The sequence below is a fragment of the Vespa mandarinia genome, chromosome 10 (genome assembly GCF_050613455.1).
Source record: "Vespa mandarinia isolate Hongniang chromosome 10, ASM5061345v1, whole genome shotgun sequence".
Taxonomy (NCBI): Eukaryota; Metazoa; Arthropoda; class Insecta; order Hymenoptera; family Vespidae; genus Vespa; species Vespa mandarinia.
The window spans coordinates 6,722,501-6,743,886 of NC_140819.1; the positions used below are offsets into that span (position 1 = coordinate 6,722,501).

Consider the following 21,386-nt stretch of genomic DNA (forward strand, 5'->3'; position numbering starts at 1 on the left):
CAAAAATGGGACTAAAGTCCCAAACCATCAAATAGAATTAGAATATCGTTGCTTATTACAAGCTAACGTCGAAAAACTTTCGCGATTGGAAACGAACAGAGAAATATGTTGGGGATTTGTTTAAGGAAAGACGGATGATCGTTTGGTGAAGAATGAGATACGTACATACGTTACGAGAAAGAAGAAAAAAAAAAAAAAAAGAAAGAAGATGAAATGATTACGACCATGATGATAAATGGACCAATTGAATATGAAAATCCCCTTCGTATATCTTCTTTGTAACTATCAAAATAACTTTCTATTTTTATTTCTTATCGTTAAACAAACTAAAGTATCAAAAATAATTAATAAAAGTTTTCTATTTCTCCAAAATGTAATAATAAAAAATATCCCATTCAAAATGATTCCATCTAAAAGAAATATATCTTCAATTGCGTATACATACATTCGTTGAAAAATAAAAACAAATACAATGAACGTTAACGTTTTATCGTAATATAAATAATTACAATTTAATCTTAATTATTCATTCATGAATTACGATTACTTCGTACACTTGAATATATTTTGATCTTACAATTAATACAAGAATTTTTATTATTTAATAAATTTAATAAATAAAATATCTTTAATAAATATAAATATGATTGTTTCCTTTGTTATATATATATATATATATATATATATATATATATATATATATATATATAGTTTTGGAAGAGACTGAAAAAAATATGGGAAAAAAGAAAGAAAAGAAAAGAAAAGAAAAGAGAAAAAAAAGAGAACAAAGAAATTAAAAAAAAAAAAAAAAAAAAAAAAGAAAATGTTAGATTCAAAAGTGTGTAAGTGTGCGTGTAGATGTGCGTATATGTATGTGTATTGGTGAAACTAGAGTATAGATAAAGAATCGATTGGGTGTTTGTCGTGGCATAAACACTGCGGTCGGCGGCGTTGTGTCTCGATAAGGTCTCTGGCATAATATAAACGATGAAGAGGAGAAGGGTGGCGGGAGTCAGGTTGGAAGTGAGGGTGCGGAGGAGGAGGGCAGGGTTGTAAAAGGGTTAGACATTGAGAGAGAAAGATCGATCGATGCGTCAAGTACTAAGCTCGAAGAGCACCTTGACTCGAAACTAGTATGTACGTGTACATACCACTAAACCATGAAACATGATCGTCTCGTTCGACTTTTATATTATCTATCTATGTAGGAACGCGAATGCGTTTACTCCGTCAACTCTCAACCACTATCCACCCCCCATCCCTTCACTTTCAGTCCCAGGGTTCCAATCTTCCCACCCACCTCCCACACACCTAAACATCTCCTTTCATACATCATCACATAACGTTAGAACGACACAATTGAAAAGGATATTTATTTGACTTCATCTATCGAGTCTTTCACGTTCGTTTCAAATTAAATGGAAACTTTGTGACTTCTTTCAAACTCGTTCGATGATATCTACGATTGGATTTGATCTACGAATGTAACATTGTTTTTTTATTTCTTTTTTTATTTTTTCTTTTTTTTTTCTTTTTTTTTTTTTTTTATTTTACTTTGTTCAACCATCTGATCTTTCGTAAGATTTGAATCTTGTTTTTCTTCTCTTTTAACCGTTCGCGATTATGTAATGAATTTGTTGTTTGTTTGTAAAAAAAAAAAAAAAAAAAAAAAAAAAAGAAAAAACGAGAGAGAGAAAAAAAAAATATTTGCACAGAGTGAAATTTTTAAGTAATTATACCGTTGGGTATGATATTTAAATATAATGATAATCTACTGAATATATTATTTGTACGGTATAATATAATATAGTATAGTATAATGTATAATTAAAATATGTACGATAAATTTGGAATGTGAATGTAATAATTAAGTTCGTGTAAATAAAATCAAATGAAATGTTAAAAAGTACAAGAATAAAATGTTAAATTTGCATAATTTTATAGAAAATTAAGAAAACATATATATATATATATATATATATATATATATATATATATATATATATCAATTCGATTACTGTAAATAAATGAACAAAAAAAAAAAAGAAAAAAGAAAATTATCAGAATAAAAAAATTATAAGAAATAATCAAAATATCATATATGCTGTATATAAATATTATATACTATATTTATATATATATATATATATATATACACGGTTGTTCAATTTCATCAAAGTGATAGAAACAAACGTCAAGTCATACATCGAAAGTTACGATGAATCACAAAAAAAAAAAAAAAAAAAAAAAAAAAAAAAAAAAAAACAAAGAAAAAAAAGAAAAGAAAATAAAATCATAGACTTAGAATAAAAAATATATATACTACACATGTGAATATAAAGATTGATCAAGATAAACGATGACGAATGGACATTGTTGACGAGAAAAAAAAAGGAAGAAAAAAAAAAAAAAAAAAAAAAAAAAAGGAAAAAGAAAGAAATAACACAAAATAAAATGAATGAAGTCGTCGTCGTAAATCGTTGATGATAAAAAAAAAAAAAAAAAATAAAAAGAAGAAAAAAAAAAGAAAATGAAATCGTTGTACGAATGCAATATAACGAGGTGGGGAGGAGAGGCGGTGGATGCATTTTTTTTTTATGTCCAGATAGAACGATGTATGCGAAAAAAAAAAAAAAAAAAAAAAAAAAAAAAAAGAACAAATATTTTACTGCAGTTGTGAAAGTACGAAGGAGGAGAAGAGAAAATGAATTGGCATTTTATATTATCCTTTCTCGTTCTTCTTCTTCTTCTTCTTCTTCTTTTTCTTCTTCTCCTTTCGAATCGAAATATGACGATGTTTAAATGAGTTCAAATCGAATTCAGGTTGTGATAAGCTTCTCGAGGTATTGATAAGGTATTGCAAAAGGAGATGGTATATATGATTAATTTGTGATTGGTCAAATGATTGGGTAGCGGGATTTAATTCGACGATTACAAACTAACAAAGAGAGAGTACATACGTACATACATACAATCACCCATCCATCTGTACATCCACTCGCACATACACTCACACATACATATAAACATACATACATACATACATACATACATACATACGTACATACATACATTCATACACAAAGAAGAGAATTACAAATATAAGAAAATTCACAGAGAGAGACCTACGGAAACAAACAAGACAGACAGCCGTATTTTCCTATTGTGTAAATATATAATATTATTATGTGTGTGTGCGGCGTGTTTTTAAAGTTATCGTCAAAGAAAATGTTATAGACACTTTTCTACAATTATAAACACCAAGCTCACCACACACCGTCAATCCTCTGGTCATTTAGTTATTTATATATATATATATATATATATATATATATATATATATATTTGTGTGTGTATGTTTGTTTGTGCGTATGTGTATAGTATAATATATTTCAAACGTGACAGCGGACGTGTTAATTAACGTTAGTGCAAAGTTAAATGCATTTTAAGAGTGTTTAGAGGGTAAATATTTTTCCCCCTTTTTTTCTGCTTGTTTTCTCTTTTGTTTTATGTTGTTATTGTTGTTGTTGTTGTTGTTGTTGTTGTTGTTGTTATTGTTGCTGTTGTTTCTGTTGCTGTTGTTGGCTTTTTTTTCTTCTTTGATCCAAAGAAAAAAAATTCGTGTTACGAAGTTCGTGGTCGAGTGACGCACTATTTTATCTTTTTTTTTTTTTTTTAATATAAATTGATTTATTTATATATCTATATATGTACACGCGTGTATATATACATACATATATATATATATATATATATATATATATTAAATAAATAATGTATATTTTCAATATTATATTTAATTCGATCGTAATGTAATTAACAGTTACGATAAAAAAAAAAAAAAAAGAAAAAGAAAAGTTATTTCTTCGTGATAAGGGTGATGGTTGTAAGAAGTGGAGGTGAGTGGGATGGAGATTGGAGGGTGCAAGCTCGCGGCTGACATCGATCGACCTACGAACTCTCGTACGAAAGGTCGTCGCTCAGCCCATTCAGTAGCTTGACTGACGATTCGCAAATGGCACCTAATTATTACAGTCGATTAGATCTCTATCGTGCTTCTTTGACCGTGTACATTTAATTCGCGTGGGTGTATGTATAATTGGATGCACGAGATATACGAAAACGAGAGAGAAACAGATTTGTAAACACACATACGCGTAAACATATATATATATATATATATATATATATATATATACACAAATATAACATATATAACATATGTTCCTTCTCTTTCCCTTTTTTAGTCAAAGGAATTACATTTTTAACGATTCAATGTAAATTATTCGAATATATATATATATATATATATATATATACGGTGTCCAAAAAGAAGTGATCTCTTTAAAGGGATTAATTAATCAGATTAATCAATGATATTATCAAGTTATCTAATATTAGTATTTGATATTTCAGAGCTTATTAGTTTGAGTTCATTATTATGTAGATTTATTAATGATAATTAATCCATGTTACGTATAATCATCATCATCATCATCATCATTATCATTATCATCATGATGATGATGTGTGTTTATCGAAAGAGTACATTTCTGTTAACAATCCTTTTATATCTATTGTATTATTAATGAATCAAATCTAATAAAAATGTAAAGTTATTCTTGATAATTTAATTATACATTTGATTTAATGATCTCATTAACCAAACAATAAGACCTTGTCTCTCTTTTGGAAGGAGACCATTTCTCTTCTTTTTCTTTTTTTGTCTTTTTCTTTTTTTCTTTCTTTCTCCTTTTTTTTTCCTTTATTCTTTTTTTTTTCTTTTCTTCTTCTTTTCGTCAAATTTTATATAACGTATACTCGTTATATGATATTAGTTAAATGATTGATAAGAGAGAATCGTATTGTTCGTCGACCGAGAGAGAGGGAGAGAGAGAGAGAGAGAGAGAGGATGAGAGAGAGGACGAGAGAGAGAAAGAGAGTGACAGACAGACCGATAAATTCGTAAAACGTCATTTCGTTCATTCTAACTCATTATCATAACGTAAAAATAGTAAGTATAACCCGTTGGTGTCAAGAGGGTAAGACAACGACGACGAATCTTTTTAATTATCACAAAGCTAGGCGTTAATTATATCCGTTAAGATACGGAAAGACAGCGGGTCGAGAGAGGCACGATAATTAAGTGGGAATCGTGTCAGGCCAACTAGAATACCGAATGAGCTCGTCGACCAAAGTTAGTGATAGTAAGTAAGTAGTAATAGTAGTAGTATTAGTAATAGTAGTGAGTAATAAGTAGTAGTAGTAAGTAGTAGTAGTAGTAGTAGTAGTAGTAGTAGTAGTAGTAGTAGTAGTAGTAGTGGTTGTAGTAGTAGTAGTAGTAAGTAGTAGTAGTAATAATATAATAACAGTAACAGTAATAATAATAGTAGTAGTAGTAGTAACAGTAGTAATAGTAATAGTAGTAGAAGTAGAAGAAGAAGAAGTAGAAGAAGAAGAAGAAGAAGAAGAAGAAGAAGAAGAAGAAGAAGAAGTTAGCTTGACTAAAACCGAGACAACCGTCATTATTATTTTTTATATAGACGAGGTTACGAAGCAAAAGCTGAAGGACGGACCGCGAAGGTGAGTGCGAAGGTGTTGGTGCGGCGTGTAGTGGATATTGTTCTGGTTCTTGTTCTGGTTCTTGGGGTCGTTAGAGAAGGTCGACGACCGGTTTGACAGGCCGGTGGTGTCACCAGGCCATTGCATTCCGCAGCAGAAATCCGCATCTGTAACACCCAACAGCCCTTGCCCACGTCTCATCCTTTTTTATTATACCTTCTTTTTGTTTATTATGTTTTTGTTCGCTCTTATTTTACTTTTAATTTTATTTACATTATATTATATTATATTTTATTTTCAATTGTTCCTTCCGATTTTGTTTTTTTTTTTTTGTTTTTTTTTCTTTTTTTTTCCGTTCTTCCTCCTTTCACTTCATTTTATTTTACTTTACTTTACTTCATTTTATTTTGTTTTATTTCAATTATAATTTTTTTTTCCCTCTATTCTCTGAATTTATTTATTTCGTTTTGTTTTTGTTTTTTTTTTTTTTTTTTTGAGTACGATCTCCGAGACACTACTCTTTTTCTATATTTTTTGTTTATTGATTAATTTTATTTATTATTGTTATTGTTATTATTATTATACTATTTTATTTTATTTTATTTTATTTTATTTTATTTTATTTATTTATTTATTTATTTTTTTTTTTAATATTTTATTTTACTCTCTTTTCTTTACTCTCTAAACATCTTTATCAAACAGACATCAGTATGATTCTCTTTGTATACGGCCTCGTAGTGATCGGGCCGGTGATTCGTGAAACGATTGAAAAAGTGTGATTGGAGGGTAGAGAAGTGTTGCAAAGGGGCAGGGGGTGGGTGGCGAGTGGTGAGTGGTAAGTAGTATACAGCGTCCGAGTATCAGAGTGTGTTTTCAGAATGATCGCTATCGAGGGGGGGTTATAGGGCGAGGGGGTTGGTACCAGTCGTCGAAACACCATACAACCTTTGCCCACGTCCCATCCTTACTTCTTTATTACTTATGACCCTTTTTTTTTCTTTTTTTTCTTGACGAAAGAGTTCTTTTTTTCCTTTCTCTTTTCTTTTTTCTTTTTATCCTCGTCATTGCACTCGTTCTTTACGACCCTTACGATCTTAAATCGAAAGAATTTTATTTGGCATTAATTAAATCGAACTTTGCCTGCCTGACATTACTTCTTTTCTAAAACGCCAAAAATCTCCTACAATATTCCAGAAGAAAAGTTTTCTTTCCTTTATAATTTTTTCGCACATTTTATCGACCAATAAACGATTCTCGATTATTTCAAAATTAATTAAACGATAAAATTCATTCGATCAAATTCATTATGGGAACGTTCGATTAAATCAACGATCATTTTTCATTGCAAATAAAAATCAACGCTCGCCGCTTGATATCATTTCGTTTCTTTTCGTACGTACATCGAAAAGAAAAAAAAAAAAAAAAAAAAAAAAAAAAAAAAAAAAGAAATATCAAGCGACAAGATCGTCCCCACGTTTACCATTTCTTTCATTTTATTTCTCTCTCTCGCTCTCTCTCTCTTGTGAAACACTTTTACAATTTTAAATTCACCAAAACTTATATCCTCCGATACATGAAAAAAAAAAAAAAGAAAAAAAAAAGAAAAAAAAAAAAAAAAAAGAAAATGAAATCAAATCGAAAATCAAATTAAATCGAACAAAACAAATTGTCATAATCGATAGAAGAGTGATCGATCATATTACGTGATCGAAGACGATGAAAGTTGTTTTGTAAAAAAAGAAAAAAAGATAAAAGAAAATATTTCGAAGAATAAGACGAATAATTTTTGAGGTAAGAGATCGAGAGTACAATACGATATGACGATAGATCGAAAAAGTTAGGTGAATAGACGAAGTGGAACGATATACAACTCTAATATATACTTGTCACTCTTGGCATCCTTTTCCTTGCGAATAACATTTGCACGAATCTATTTAACCGATTGTAACCAAGCTGCCATACTGCTTACAGATGACACGCCCACACAATATCTACGGATTTGGCAAAGAACTCTTCGATATTTTCCACTCCCTTCTCTCTCTCTCTCTCTCTCTGTCTCTCTCCCACACACACACACATAAACACACACATAGAGAGAAGCATACACACATACATATAGATACCAACTTATATTATTCGAAAGATCGAAGAAAATTTTGAATTCGTATTTCCGTCGGATCAATAACACGAGATATGTACCAATTTTATTCTTACCTCGTGTGAGATACGCTTTTCTTTCTTTCTTTCTTTCTTTCTTTCTTTCTTTCTTTCTTTCTTTATTTATTTATTTATTTTCTTTTCTTCTTTCACGAACGTTTCATGGAATGTGTTACTTCAAAATCGTATATGTATGTACATATACGCACATACACATATGACGTCTTAGAATCTTCCTTACTAACATCGTTGATGCGTATCATGAAAAAAAAAAAAGGAAAAAAAAAAGAAAAAAAAAAGAAATATACGAAATAAGAATAAGATAGTATAATATGTATCGACATGTAGTCTCTAGAATATTCCTTCTTAAAACTTTATCGTTACGTATTACGAATGAAAATTTGAAGAACGTTTTTAAATTCGATTATAAAATTTATATTAAAAAAAGAAAAAAAGTTCGTTTCGAATACGAAAAAAAAAAAAAAAAAAAAAAAAAAAAAAAAAAAAAAAAAGAACACCGTGTGTATTATTACTTCATTCAAATCTAATCCTCTAAGGTATCACTATAATACTTTTATTCTTTTCTTTTTTTTTTTTTTTCCGGGACAAGCAGAAAGAAAGTAGTCTATTTGAATAGAGTTAACGAGACGAAGGGAGAAAAGAGAGAGAGAGAGAGAGAGAGAAAAGAGAGAAAAAAAGGAAAGAAGAGAAAAACGAGAAAAAGAAGAACAAACAAAAACAAAACAAAACAAAACAAAAAAAAAAAAAAAAAAAAATCAATTAGCAAAGGAGATTTGCATTATCTTCGTGAGATTGCATAGTATGTGACTTCACTTCGATAATTATTAAAGAAAGGATCGTGACTAATCATTGATGTACGTGAGCAGACACACAAATATATGCATACATTATTTATATTTACATGTAATTAGAAAGAGAGAGAGAGAGAGAGAGAGAGAGAGAGAGAGAGAGAGAGAGAGAGAGAGAGAAAGAGAGAGAGAGAGAAGGCGACAGAAATGAGAGAAAAGCTTTCGGCTCCGTGTCACGGAATAAGTTTACGGTTTAATGATGTAGCCACGAAGCTCTCTCTCTCTCTCTCTCTCTCTCTCTCTCTCTCTCTCTCTCTCTCTTCTCGTAATTTTCTTCTCTCACAATTAATCAACTTGCCGATGTAGACGCCAAGAGTCGGCTTTGTGTCAGACTACGTCGAGGAAAGTTAGCGAAGAAGAAAGAAAAGCCTCTCTTCTAGATCTCACTTATATGCTCTATCTTTTTCTCTCTCGTTCTTTCATCCAATTTTTTTTCTCTCTTTTTCTTTCTTTCTCTCTCTCTCTCTCTCTCTCTCTCTCTCTCTCTCTCTCTCTCTCTCTCTCTCTTACATACACATACACACACATTCTTTCTCCCCGTTAAAGTTCATAAAACCGGGCTTTTGGATCCAAACTATATATAACGTTTCTCCTCCCTTCTTCAAGATTCATCTTACCATTCCTAAATTTATTCTCCGTATAATTACAATATTTCATAATACCTCGAGAATTTCAATATCAAACCGCTATATTATTTCTGCATGAGGAAACATTGCTATTATTATATATATATACATATATATATATATATATATATATCCTTTAATAAAATTGAGACGATTTAAAGGATATATATTTAAAAACTTGAAAGACTCTTATCAATGATATTATTTAATAAAAGAAGAAGTGATAAAGACTTAGAGATAGAGGAAGAAGAATAAGCAATAATATCATGATGAGCTAGCAAAATTTGAGAAATATCGAAGCACAGCTGTATCAGAAATATTGAATTTCGATAATAGCACAAAATTGGCCAGCTTCAAAATCGAGCTTTCAATGTCGTTGAGATAAGATAAGATTAGAGAAAGAAATGTGAAAGAAAGAATGAACGAAAGATAAGAAGCCCTTTTCCCTATAGAGAAAGTAACAAAGTGCCGTTGTTAAAACAGCTATCGTTTCGAGAAAATCGAGATACTGCGAGAGCGTCGAAGAAGCTGAAGTGCTCGAAAGGAAACAACTAATTCGCAAAGTGCCTAATAAGTCTCCGGAGCTTTTTCTACGAGCAATAGCTACAAGCTGCTGCTGCTGTTGCTGTTGCTGTTACTGCTGCTGCTGTTGCTGCTGTTGCTGGTTGCTGCTGTTGCTGGCTGTTGGCTGTTGGCTGCTGATGCAGTTACTGCTAGCGATACGTCCTCTTATCACAGATGTTTCCATTTGCCATAGGATATCTGATAAAAGCTCTTTCCCTAGCGAAAAGCTCTCGGCTCAAGCCTCGAACATAAAGTCGAAGACGAGTGCAACCTAATCGGAATAAACACGTCTTCTCTTTTTAATTAGTATTTATTTTCTATTTTATTAATAGTGAAATTTTGTTGGATATTTTGGTGGTTCGTGCAAAAAAAAAAAAAAAAAAAAAAAAAAAAAAAGAATAGAAACATAATCGTAAAATTTGCAGTAACTTTGTGTATATGTTTTTAACTCTTTTACTTTTTTTTTTGTTTTGTTTCTTCTTTACCTTTGAAATAATATTAAAATGACATTGTTTTCGATTTTATTATAATTAAAAATTAAATAATTAATTAAAGAAATATATCTATATATATATCTTTAATTCGCACATCACCACCATTTATATAAAAATAAAAAATAAAAAAAAAAAAAAAAAAAAATAAAAATAAAAAAACGAAGAGAAAAAGAAGGGAAAAAAAAAAAAGAATTTCCTTGATATAAAATTTAAAGATTACGTACGATTTACCGCATTATTACTATTAATATAATATAAAACGTACGATTCTTACACTTCGTATTAATTTATCTTTTAATAAATGCACTTAACGATAAAATTTAAACGACAATAATTTTCAATTAAATCATCGCAATGATATATTATATTATTAATTATTTTCTCCAGTTGGAATGAAAAAGTGAAACGATGAAAGACACGAGACGCGCATATTAATCTAACTATATCTTTAAAACTCTTGTAAAATAATGCGTCGATGCGTTTGGTGCTTTTCCATAGCGTTAAAACGAGCTTTTCCGTTTATAACGCGAATAGCTTTGCTATAGTAGGCATTTCCTATGTGATACTCTTTGTCGATCGATGAAAGAGACTCGATGAACGTAAAGCATAATAACGAGACGTCGGCTTGTCCTTGTTGCCCGAAATTAACTCGTTTATAACGGAATACATTAACGCGTAAGAAACTCTTTTATTTAATAATTAAATGGCAAAGGTTAAAAAGGAAACTTCATTAAATGAAATCATTTTCTTGGAATTTCAATTAAATTTTATAAATAATTCTTTCTTTTCCTTTCCTTTTTTTTTTTCTTTCTTTTCTCTCACTCTCACTCTCTCTCTCTCTCTCTCTTCTCCTTTCCTTTCCAATTTAATATAATTAATCAAGTCTAATTCTCTTTGTCGATCTATAACAATTCTAATCATTTCGTTTGTAAATAAAAAAAACATATATAAATGAAAATTCTACACGTTTGTTCGTTTATTTTTCCCCCTCGCCCCTCACTTCTTTTTTTCCTCTTTTCTAAATTTTCCTAAATATCACGTAACAGAGAGATATTAATAAAAAAAAAAAAAAAAAAAAAAATATCTTAATTTAAATCACGTTCAAGAATTTCTCCATTAACATGGAATTAATCGCTAACGACGTACCAACATATTTATACGCTTCGATGGAAGATTGGTTTATAGATGTCAAAGGGTAAAACGATCAAGGAAATTCTCTTTCATTGTATGTAACTCGCGTGAGTTGCAGTGAATAAGATCCGTCAAAGGTCGGACGTAGTCTCTCCGATTCGGCTGACCTCTCGCAGACTTTCTCTACTGAACGAACTTCATGTTCTCTATCTCTCTCTCTCTCTCTCTCTTTCTCTCTCTCCCTCTCTCTCGCTCTTTCTCTATTTCTCCCTTTTCACTTACTTTCGGTCATACACATACACATACACATACATACACATACACATATACGCAACCTATAAGCATTCTCTCTCTCTCTTTCTCTCTTCCACACATATAGAAATTCTCTGACTTGATATTCCTTTGTCTCTAACTCTCTCGCAAAAGCCGTTTAACTACGATCGCTTATCTCATCGCTTCTCATTATCATTATCATCATCATCATCATCATCATCATCACCATCATCAACATTATTATTATCAATATGAACGGGTCGATCTTATATAGAGAGTACCCTTTCGACGAGGGGTGAGCAGTGAGCTGTGGTTGTGTGGTGCTGTGTGGTGGTAGCGGTGCCGGTGATGTTCGAGGTGCTCTGGATGGTCGGGGTCATTGGGTACGAGGTCAGGGGTGTAGTCGTCTTGGCGGGTGTGGGGCGGGGGCCTCAGTGTACCTTGGACCGGGGGCAGAAGCCGCTTGTCGTAACGCGCCGTCTGCAGCAGATCGTCCAGAATCTCCTTGTCCGATTTGCCCTCCTCGAAGCTGCAAAATATAACTCACTATATGTACACAAGATGATAACCACCGATTGATTTTTTGTTTCTTTTTCTTTTTTTCTGTTTTTTCTTTTTCTTTTTTTTCTTTCTTTTTTTTTTTCTTTCTTTTTTTTTTCTTTTTTTTATTTTTAATCATAATAATTGGGGCCCCGCGATGAGACATCTTCCGACCAAGAGAGAACATCTTTTTTTTCGTTCGTCCTCTTGCGCTCGAACCTGTTGTTGATTTTCCTCGAAACATAGAAAATTTTTGTTCTCTCTCTCTCTCTCTCTCTCTCTCCCTCTCTCTCTTTCTTTCTCTCTTTTTCTCATTCTCTCTCTCTCTCTCTCTCTCTCTCTCTCTCTCTCTCTCTCTTTCTCTCATTCTTTCTCTCTTTCTCTTTGGCTTTCTTTCAACGGAGGACCTCAAAGTAGTTCGTGAGAAATCGAAAGTTGCCTGAGAAAACTTCTTTCTAATGTGTACACGTTTTTCTTCAAACTTTCTTTCTTTCTTTCTTTCTTTTTCTTTTTTTTTCATTTTTTTTTTCTTTTTGCTAACTTACACATTTCGATAACGGCCCGATAGAGTTAAACTTTATAAAGCGATTTAAAATTTCCCCGCCATTATTACATGCACTTGAATAAATGTTAAAATGTTAAAACGTTGATAAGAACAGGAATAAGATTTTTAGTGTAATTTTTATATCGTCCGATCATGCGTATACATTTACTACTTATTAACTTTATCCCTAACACCTGGCAGACTCTTCGATGTTTTTTATTTTTCATTCTTTTTTTTGTTTGTTTGTTTGTTTGTTTTTTCTTTTTTTTCCCCCTCTTTGTTTTTTCTAAAGCAACGAAAATTGATTATCGATCCGGTTTGACTATTCGAGGTCCTCTTTTTTTAACAATCATGAAAATTATCTATATTGAACTTATCTATATGTGAAATACCATTCACATTCACATTCGTTCGAAATTCATATAATATATAATAATAATATTAATATTAATAATAATAATAATAATAATAATAATAATAATAATAATAATAATAATAATAATAGAAGCTACTGATCGAACAAGAAAAGACATTGCTCTCTAAACGCACATAATATGTAAATTAGCATCTAAACGGCGTCCTCAGTAAAATAATATTTCATACATATTTTATATATTTATATGTATAAATATATTGATCGAACAAATATAATTTTTATAACACGCTAGAGTATAATAATCTGTTTATCTTCGATCGTGACTACATCACGATCGCTAAATCATTTTACTTACTACGTACGTACATAATGGGGGACCAATAACTTTGATCATTATGAATATGGTATTTTTTTTTTTTTTTTTTTTTTTTTTTTTTTTTTTTTTTTTTTTGATATATGCAGAAAGTTTGTTTACAGAAGTCGTATGGTGTGTGGAGAGAATCATAATATGTCAGTAATAATTTTGTTGCAGACGATAAAACTCGACATTCCTTATAAATACATATTTAATCATTTATTATCGAAAAATTATTAATTTAGAAGATATTTTTATTTAAATATTATTAATAAATCGTAAATAGATATACGATTAAAATATAGTAAGAGTAAATAAATAAACGTAGTAAATAAAGTTACATAAGAAAAATCTTTCAATTAGATCTTCCATCTGTTATTTTAAATAAATAAAATAATATTTATACAATTATAGTAATAATTGTATTAAAAATAAAAACTTTTTAATGATTTCATTGTAATTATATCATTTTTTTATTGCACAGATATATATATATACATATGTATATATATAAAAGAAAAAAAATGAAGAAATGAAAAAATTTTAATTTTAATAAATTATTAACAAAATCGATTTTATTGTATCAATATATTATTGCAATATTTATATAAATAAAAAATAAATTAGCCTTGAAAATGGTGTTTTTATCATGTCTCTACGATTTTTCGTTCCCAAGTTATCGCCTTCGAAAGATATCCATTCATAATTCTTATACTATAGCTGTTCGTAGTAATAGTATAGTAGTAGTAGTAACTGTCCAGCTGGGTCGCGTAAATTCTTGGAACTTATATAGGTCAGTGTGTCATTGAGCTTAGTTGAATGAAATTATATAGGTCAGTGGGTTAATATAAACGTCTTACATTTATCTGTTAATATCTTCGGAATTAAAAGTCGTAGAAATATAATTTAAACATTATTTTAAAGAGCAGAATATTCTCCATTTTTTCAATCAATTGTTATTAATTAATTAACAAATTGTTATAAACAATTTTTATAAACAAATTAGTACGAATTAAATTCATCTTATTTTGTCAAAAAAGAAAATTCAAATTGCGGTTGATTTATGAAATTAATTAAATTAATGAATAAATTATTTTTCTTTTTTTTCAAATAAACAATATTGTTATATATCGTTAATAATTATGTTTTACATTTAATATGGGAATATCTTCGGAATTAAAAGTCGTAGAAATATAATTTAAACATTATTTTAAAGAGCAGAATATTCTCCATTTTTTCAATCAATTGTTATTAATTAATTAACAAATTGTTATAAACAATTTTTATAAACAAATTAGTACGAATTAAATTCATCTTATTTTGTCAAAAAAGAAAATTCAAATTGCGGTTGATTTATGAAATTAATTAAATTAATGAATAAATTATTTTTCTTTTTTTTCAAATAAACAATATTGTTATATATCGTTAATAATTATGTTTTACATTTAATATGGGAATATCTTCGGAATTAAAAGTCGTAGAAATATAATTTAAACATTATTTTAAAGAGCAGAATATTCTCCATTTTTTCAATCAATTGTTATTAATTAATTAACAAATTGTTATAAACAATTTTTATAAACAAATTACTACGAACTAAATTCATCTTATTTTGTCAAAAAAGAAAATTCAAATCGCAGTTGATTTTATGAAATTTTAATTAATTAATTAATTAACAAATTGTTATAAACAATTTTTATAAACAAATTCTTACGAACCAAATTCATTTTATTTTGTCGCAATTATAACTTCAGATTGCGACTGAATAATATCAAATTAAATAAATTAATAAATTATTGATAAACAAATTATTATTTTTATCGAAGAAATAATTTTTTTTCTACATTAATAACCACGTCTAACATTTATATGGGAATATTTTTGAAACTAAAAGTCGTAAAGATTTGAAACAAATATGCGAAGTAAGTACGAAATAAGCGCTTAGAAATATCTCTTAAAACTAATAATTTATATATATACGAGTTAATACTTCCTTTTCTTTTTTTTTTTTTCTTTTTTTTTTTTTTTTTTTTTTTTGTATAGAGAATGTCATGCTGTATATAAAACCAATATAATTTAAAACATATGATGCTGTTTTAAAAAAAATACACTTGACATTCGTATGTTTTTTACGCGTCCACGTGCAACAAAATTATTTCTTATCATATATTACGATCCAATCCTAATCATACGACTTCAATTAACTCAATTTTCTCCATATCTTTAAAAAAAGAAAAAAAAAAAAAACGAAGATATTCGAAGTGATCATAATTGTTACTATGTCCCATCTTGTACGTATAAATAATAATAATAACTCTCTACAAATGCATGTTTCTGATATAAATTTTTAACAAAATACCAGACGCAACTGCAAAATTGAAGAAAAATTTTCGAGCGAATATATAAGAAAGAGATTGCTGACCGAAGGATGGACGATAATTATTACGATTGGCATCGATTGGAACTTTAAAAATAAATGAACTAATATAAATTAATGAAAATAAAAAAAAAAAAATAAAATAATAATTATAAAAAAAGAAAAGGAAAAAAAAACATAAGAAAAGTGAAAGATATAGAAGTGTACAAGTACATTCGGTGGCCACAACACAACCATGTGTCCGTTTATCGTTTTAATTATACGATTTTAAGCTAATTCGATCATGCTAAAAATAATAATTTAATATTAAATATAAATAAATATATGATTAATTTTGTTAAATGTTAATGAACATAATTTGTTAAGAAATTGATCGAGCCATTGTAGTAATAACATCTTCGAACCCTTCTAAGGCAAATAATAATAATAATAATATATATATATATATATATATATATATATATATACATATATATACACATATATACATACATACATATATATATATATATATATGTATATATAGAGTAAATATCCTATTCTTTCCACTCGTCTTATTTTACTTTTTTTTTCTTCTTTTTTTTTCTTTTTTTTTGGGATCATTTATAAGATAAATATGAAATTTTTTGAAAATTTCTAGCATCAATGATTTCTAATATTTTTTTGAATTTATTTTATAAACGATCGAAAAAAATAAGTTCGATCAAGGCGAGAAAAAAAAATAAAAAGATAAAATATATATATATATATATATATATATATATATATATATTTATATATTTCTTGATACGTACATGTTGTTCTCGGCACGCACGAGACTGGCAAGAGTGAGGGCGAGTGTGAGGATACAGAGGATGGTAAAGATGAGGGAACTTGCGAGGGAGGTGAGAGACAGCGAGAGGATGGACGAGAGGCGGCCGCCACCACCCGCACACCGCCCTAGCACCACCCAACCCATTCTATGTCATCTGTAACAGATAAATTGACAAACGATTATCATTATTATTATTATTTCTTTTTTTCATTTATTATTATTATTATTTAAAAAATATTTAAACATAAATATGTAAAAAAAAAAAAAAGGCAACGTTGATATGAGTCTGAATATGAAAAGAAAATGTCTAAAAGTTGAATAATCGATAATTTATATTTATGTTATATCGTTAAGTATAAATTATTATATATATACATATTACTATAAGAATTAATAACATATTATTATACTCTATATTACACCAATTACTATTAATAATATATATATATATAAATTATATTTTATATTAGTTTATTATATTATAATAATATTCCATTCTTTAGAATAAATATAAATTAATATAGTATAATATAATATATTAATATAATAATTTAATTTTTGCATATACACATTACATAAAATTATTATACCAAATAATGTGTATATATATTTTTATATATATATATACACACACACACACACACACACACATGCGTTAGCATTATATAAATATTTTTTTGTATAAACAAATAAAAATTCGTTTATAGAAAATATAAGAAAATATAGGAAAATTCGTTTAGAGAAATTTTCAACAATGATATTTCAATATTTCAAGATAAACTCCAATCGATCAAGATAAGAATTGTTTATTCATTCAATGACTACAATCTGAGCCAGGAACAAACTCGTTTACGTAAACGATAGGATCGTTAAACGATCTTGCGCCGAGCATGGCGAGAGCCAAGATCTTTCAGATGAAAAAACAACAAGCAATCCTTTGTTATTCGACGGACAACATTCGATAATCATTGTCGTGGCATCAACCTGGCTACTCGAATTCGTTTGTTTCCTTATGAAACAAGCTGCGTTCTTATTTTTGTTTTTCTCGACGTTAAGTTTTTTCTAACAAAGCGACCATTTTTTTTTTTTTTTTTTTTTTTTTATAGAAAAGAAGAAGAAACGTGTTCGTAAATAATTAATTTCTCTTTCTTTCTCTTGCTTTTTTCCACGGCCGCCGCTTCCGCCTCCCGTCCCACCCCCCTCGCCCTCACCTCTCATTTTCTTTTTTTCTTCGATTTTTCTTTTCTCCATCCTTTTTTCGTTTCCTTTTAATTCCACGGCTCAGAGTTCTTTGCAACTTTATTTTCAGTCTTGCTGAGAAAGATTTTCTTCAACCAGCATTGCCCACTTTTTTGCATAAAAACTTTGGAAAAATATTAATTATTATTTTCATGAGATAAATAAAAAGTAAAAAATTTCTCTCCTTCATTTCTTTTAAATTAAATAATAATATATCATATTATATTTTATTATTTAATAATCGTGCTATATTTTTTCATATCTGAAAATTAGATTGAAATTATATTTTATATATATATATATACATATATATATATATATATATATATATTATCTTAATATTTCTCTTTGAATAAAATCTATTTTTTATATTATCATCATCCTCTCTTTCTCTCGTTATTTTTATTTTTTTTTTTTTTTTTTTAGATCAACACGGCAATCAAATTTTCAAAAGCAGTAGACTGGAAAGAAATCGTCATCTCGGAACGAGTTATATTCAACGTAAGTACGTAGATACATACTACATACATACATAAATACATATACATATATATATATATATATAAATATATACATTATATACACAGATATGTACGTCGTCAGTGAACCAAATCATAAGGTGTGAACGTAACGCAATATTTGCCATGTTGAAATTTCTCTCACGAGATCGTCAAGTGTTATCCGTTGGGGACAGGGCTTTGCATTTTCTAGGGAATGAGCAACCGCAAACATACGGAATCCTCTGAAACAGCCCGAGGCTGGTGCTTTTGCTGCTGATGACTTCAAGAGCTCGATCATGTTGACACATAAGTACTAAAAAATATAAAGATAGTGAGATAGAGAGAGATAGCGAGATAGAGAGAGAGAGAGAGAGAGATGTATAAGAAGCAAAAAAAAAAATAAATAAAAAAGAAAATAAAAAAAGAGAGAGAAAAAGAAAGAGAAAGAAAAGAGAGAGAGAGAGAGAGAGAGAGAGAGAGAGAGAGAGAGTACACGAAGCAAAAAATAAAAAAAGAATAAAAAAGAATAGAGAGAGAGAGAGAGAGAGAGAGAGAGAGAGATTAGTCAGTTCAAAGCAAAAGCTTAGAGTGTTCTCGCGTGTTAGCGCATAACTTTCGTATAAGAGCCTAATGTCGACGCTTGAGAGTCTATCTCTCACTCATCTTTCGTTTTTTTTTCTTTTTTTTTTCTTTTTTTTTTTTTTTTTTTTTCTCTTTCTAGTCCCTCCTTTTTTTTTTTCCTTTTCTAAAACGACGATCCAATCTTGAGATTGCTCCGAGCAAGGCCGCGAGAAAGCTTCGTAATTGAAAATAATGAGGATGGTAAATCTGGCGCGAACTCGACACTTTCTCTTTATTCGTTTCTTTCTATCTTTCGTCCCTTTTGTATACCTATCTCTCTCTCTCTCTCTCTCTCTCTCTCTCTTTCTCTCTTTTTCTCTATCTCTTTCTCTCTTACTCTCTCTATTTTTCTTTTTTTATTTTTTACGTTCGTTCAATCATCGGACGTTGACCGTTTTTGCTCTACGAATTGATTAATTTACTCGATACGAACCAGATCTCCGTATACACACGATAATTAATTTCTTTAGGAAGAAATTCGAATTCGAAATGGGTAGAAATTGAAAAAAGAATGAATGAATTACTCAATTAATTAATTAATGACTGAATGAATGTATGAATAAATGTATGAATGAATGATCAAATAAATAAGTAAATAAACTTTGTATTTATGGAGATTAAAAGGGATATTATTATTTATATAAATAAGACTAATCTGTAAGCTCTAATTAATTAGAAAATTCAAAGAGATAAATAAATAAACAAACAAATAAATAAATAAAAGATTAAAAATACGTATCATAAAGATTATAAAACTTAGCTGTTCATATAAATAGAAATAATCTTTTTCTGAATTTTAATAAAATAAAAACAAAGAGAGATCGATAAATAAATAGATTAATTAAGTAATTAATTAAATAAACGTATTAATGAAGATTAAAAGATCTAATTATTCATATAAATAAAAATAATCCCTCACGAAATTTTAATTGTCTAGAAACTGAAAGAGAGATAGAAATAAATAAATAATAAATACTATTTTTATATTTTACAGAGGGATTAAAGTACGTAATTGTTAATATATTTTAGAAATAAAAATAATCAAAGAACTTTGACAAATTACGAATGTAATAATGTATTAACTTTCATTGATCATCTGTTACATTAGATTATTACATCATCAAAAGTTAAGTAGGTGACGTTTCTCTAATGTTGCGGAAAATACATACTAGCAATTTACGTACTCACCAGAGGGCTATCACGGTGAGTATATAAAGCGAGAACGCGCTAAATCATTCAGAATCGACGGTCGACCTCTTACCCTCTTTGATTTCTTATTTTCCCATGAGCTACATACTTCTATAAGTCTCCTGTCCCTTACTAAGAAATATCGATTGACAGATTACTCTAGAAATCACTTGATTATATATCCTCCGATGTTTTATTAGAAAACACATAAATATAAAATAATCTTCGTATGATAAACGTATTCAGATGATTAATTAGATAGTCAATTTTAATAAAAATTAAAATATTTATATAAATCGAACAAAGTCCATTAAGATATAACAAATTAAATCATCATTTTAATCTCCGTATATAATGATGACATTTTAATGCATAGCTTCTCAAATTTTTTCAAATTTTGATCCGCGATGAAAAACATATGTATAATAGATACGAGCGAACTAATATGTCTTGGGACAAGAATAAAGAAAGATAGAAAGAGAGAAGGAAACGTTCGAAAGGATAAAATGACGATCAAGCGAATGATATTTTTATTAACGGGGAAAAAAAAATAACTATATACAAAATAATATATAACCAACACATTTTTTTTATTTTTTTTTTTTCTTTTTTTTTTTTTTCGTTAATTTCTCCCAAACATTTAACACATTCGCTGGATAGAATACCAATTCGCGAAATTATTTACATTGCTATTGGTACGTATAGTAACGACGTTTTGCGTTATCGACTATGTATACCAAATGAATCAAAAAAAAAAAAAAAAAAGAAGAGAGAGAGAAAGAGAAAAAAAAAGAATATATATATACATATATATATATATATAGACCGCACCCGCAGCGAAGGTATATATTTTTGAAAACGCAAAGAATGCATTAAATTAAATTCTACAAAATTATGAATCTATGCTAATCAATTAGGACAATTAGGATCATTTTAACGAATTATAAAAAAAAACCTTGAATAAGAGATAAAAAAAAAAAATATAATTAGAGAAAAAAAAAGAGAAAGAGAGAAAGAGAGAGAGAGAGAAAGAAAGAAAGAAAGAAAGAGAGAGATAGAGATAGAAATAGAATTAGAATTAGAAATAGAAATAGAAATAGAAATAGAAAGAGAAATAGAAATAGAAAGAGAGAAGATAAATGTTAGAAAGGAGAAA

General features: G+C 28.7%; 1 protein-coding gene across 29 annotated transcripts in view; it reads right to left on the reverse strand.

The window, feature by feature from the left end:
• Positions 1–21,386, reverse strand: part of pHCl-1 (pH-sensitive chloride channel 1) — a 100,844-nt gene that overhangs the window by 32,140 nt on the left and 47,318 nt on the right. For 19 of the 29 annotated variants that reach the window (XM_085659929.1, XM_085659925.1, XM_085659923.1 and 16 more), the window contains 3 exons: positions 16,663–16,836; positions 11,958–12,205; positions 5,577–5,729 (listed from right to left, as the gene is read on the reverse strand). In XM_085659929.1, coding sequence (XP_085516055.1) covers positions 5,577–5,729; positions 11,958–12,205; positions 16,663–16,826 — 565 coding nt within the window. In that variant the 5' untranslated portion in view covers positions 16,827–16,836. The remainder of the gene's footprint in view (positions 1–5,576; positions 5,730–11,957; positions 12,206–16,662; positions 16,837–21,386) is intronic. The other 10 variants (XM_085659941.1, XM_085659945.1, XM_085659944.1 and 7 more) reach the window with 3 other exon arrangements.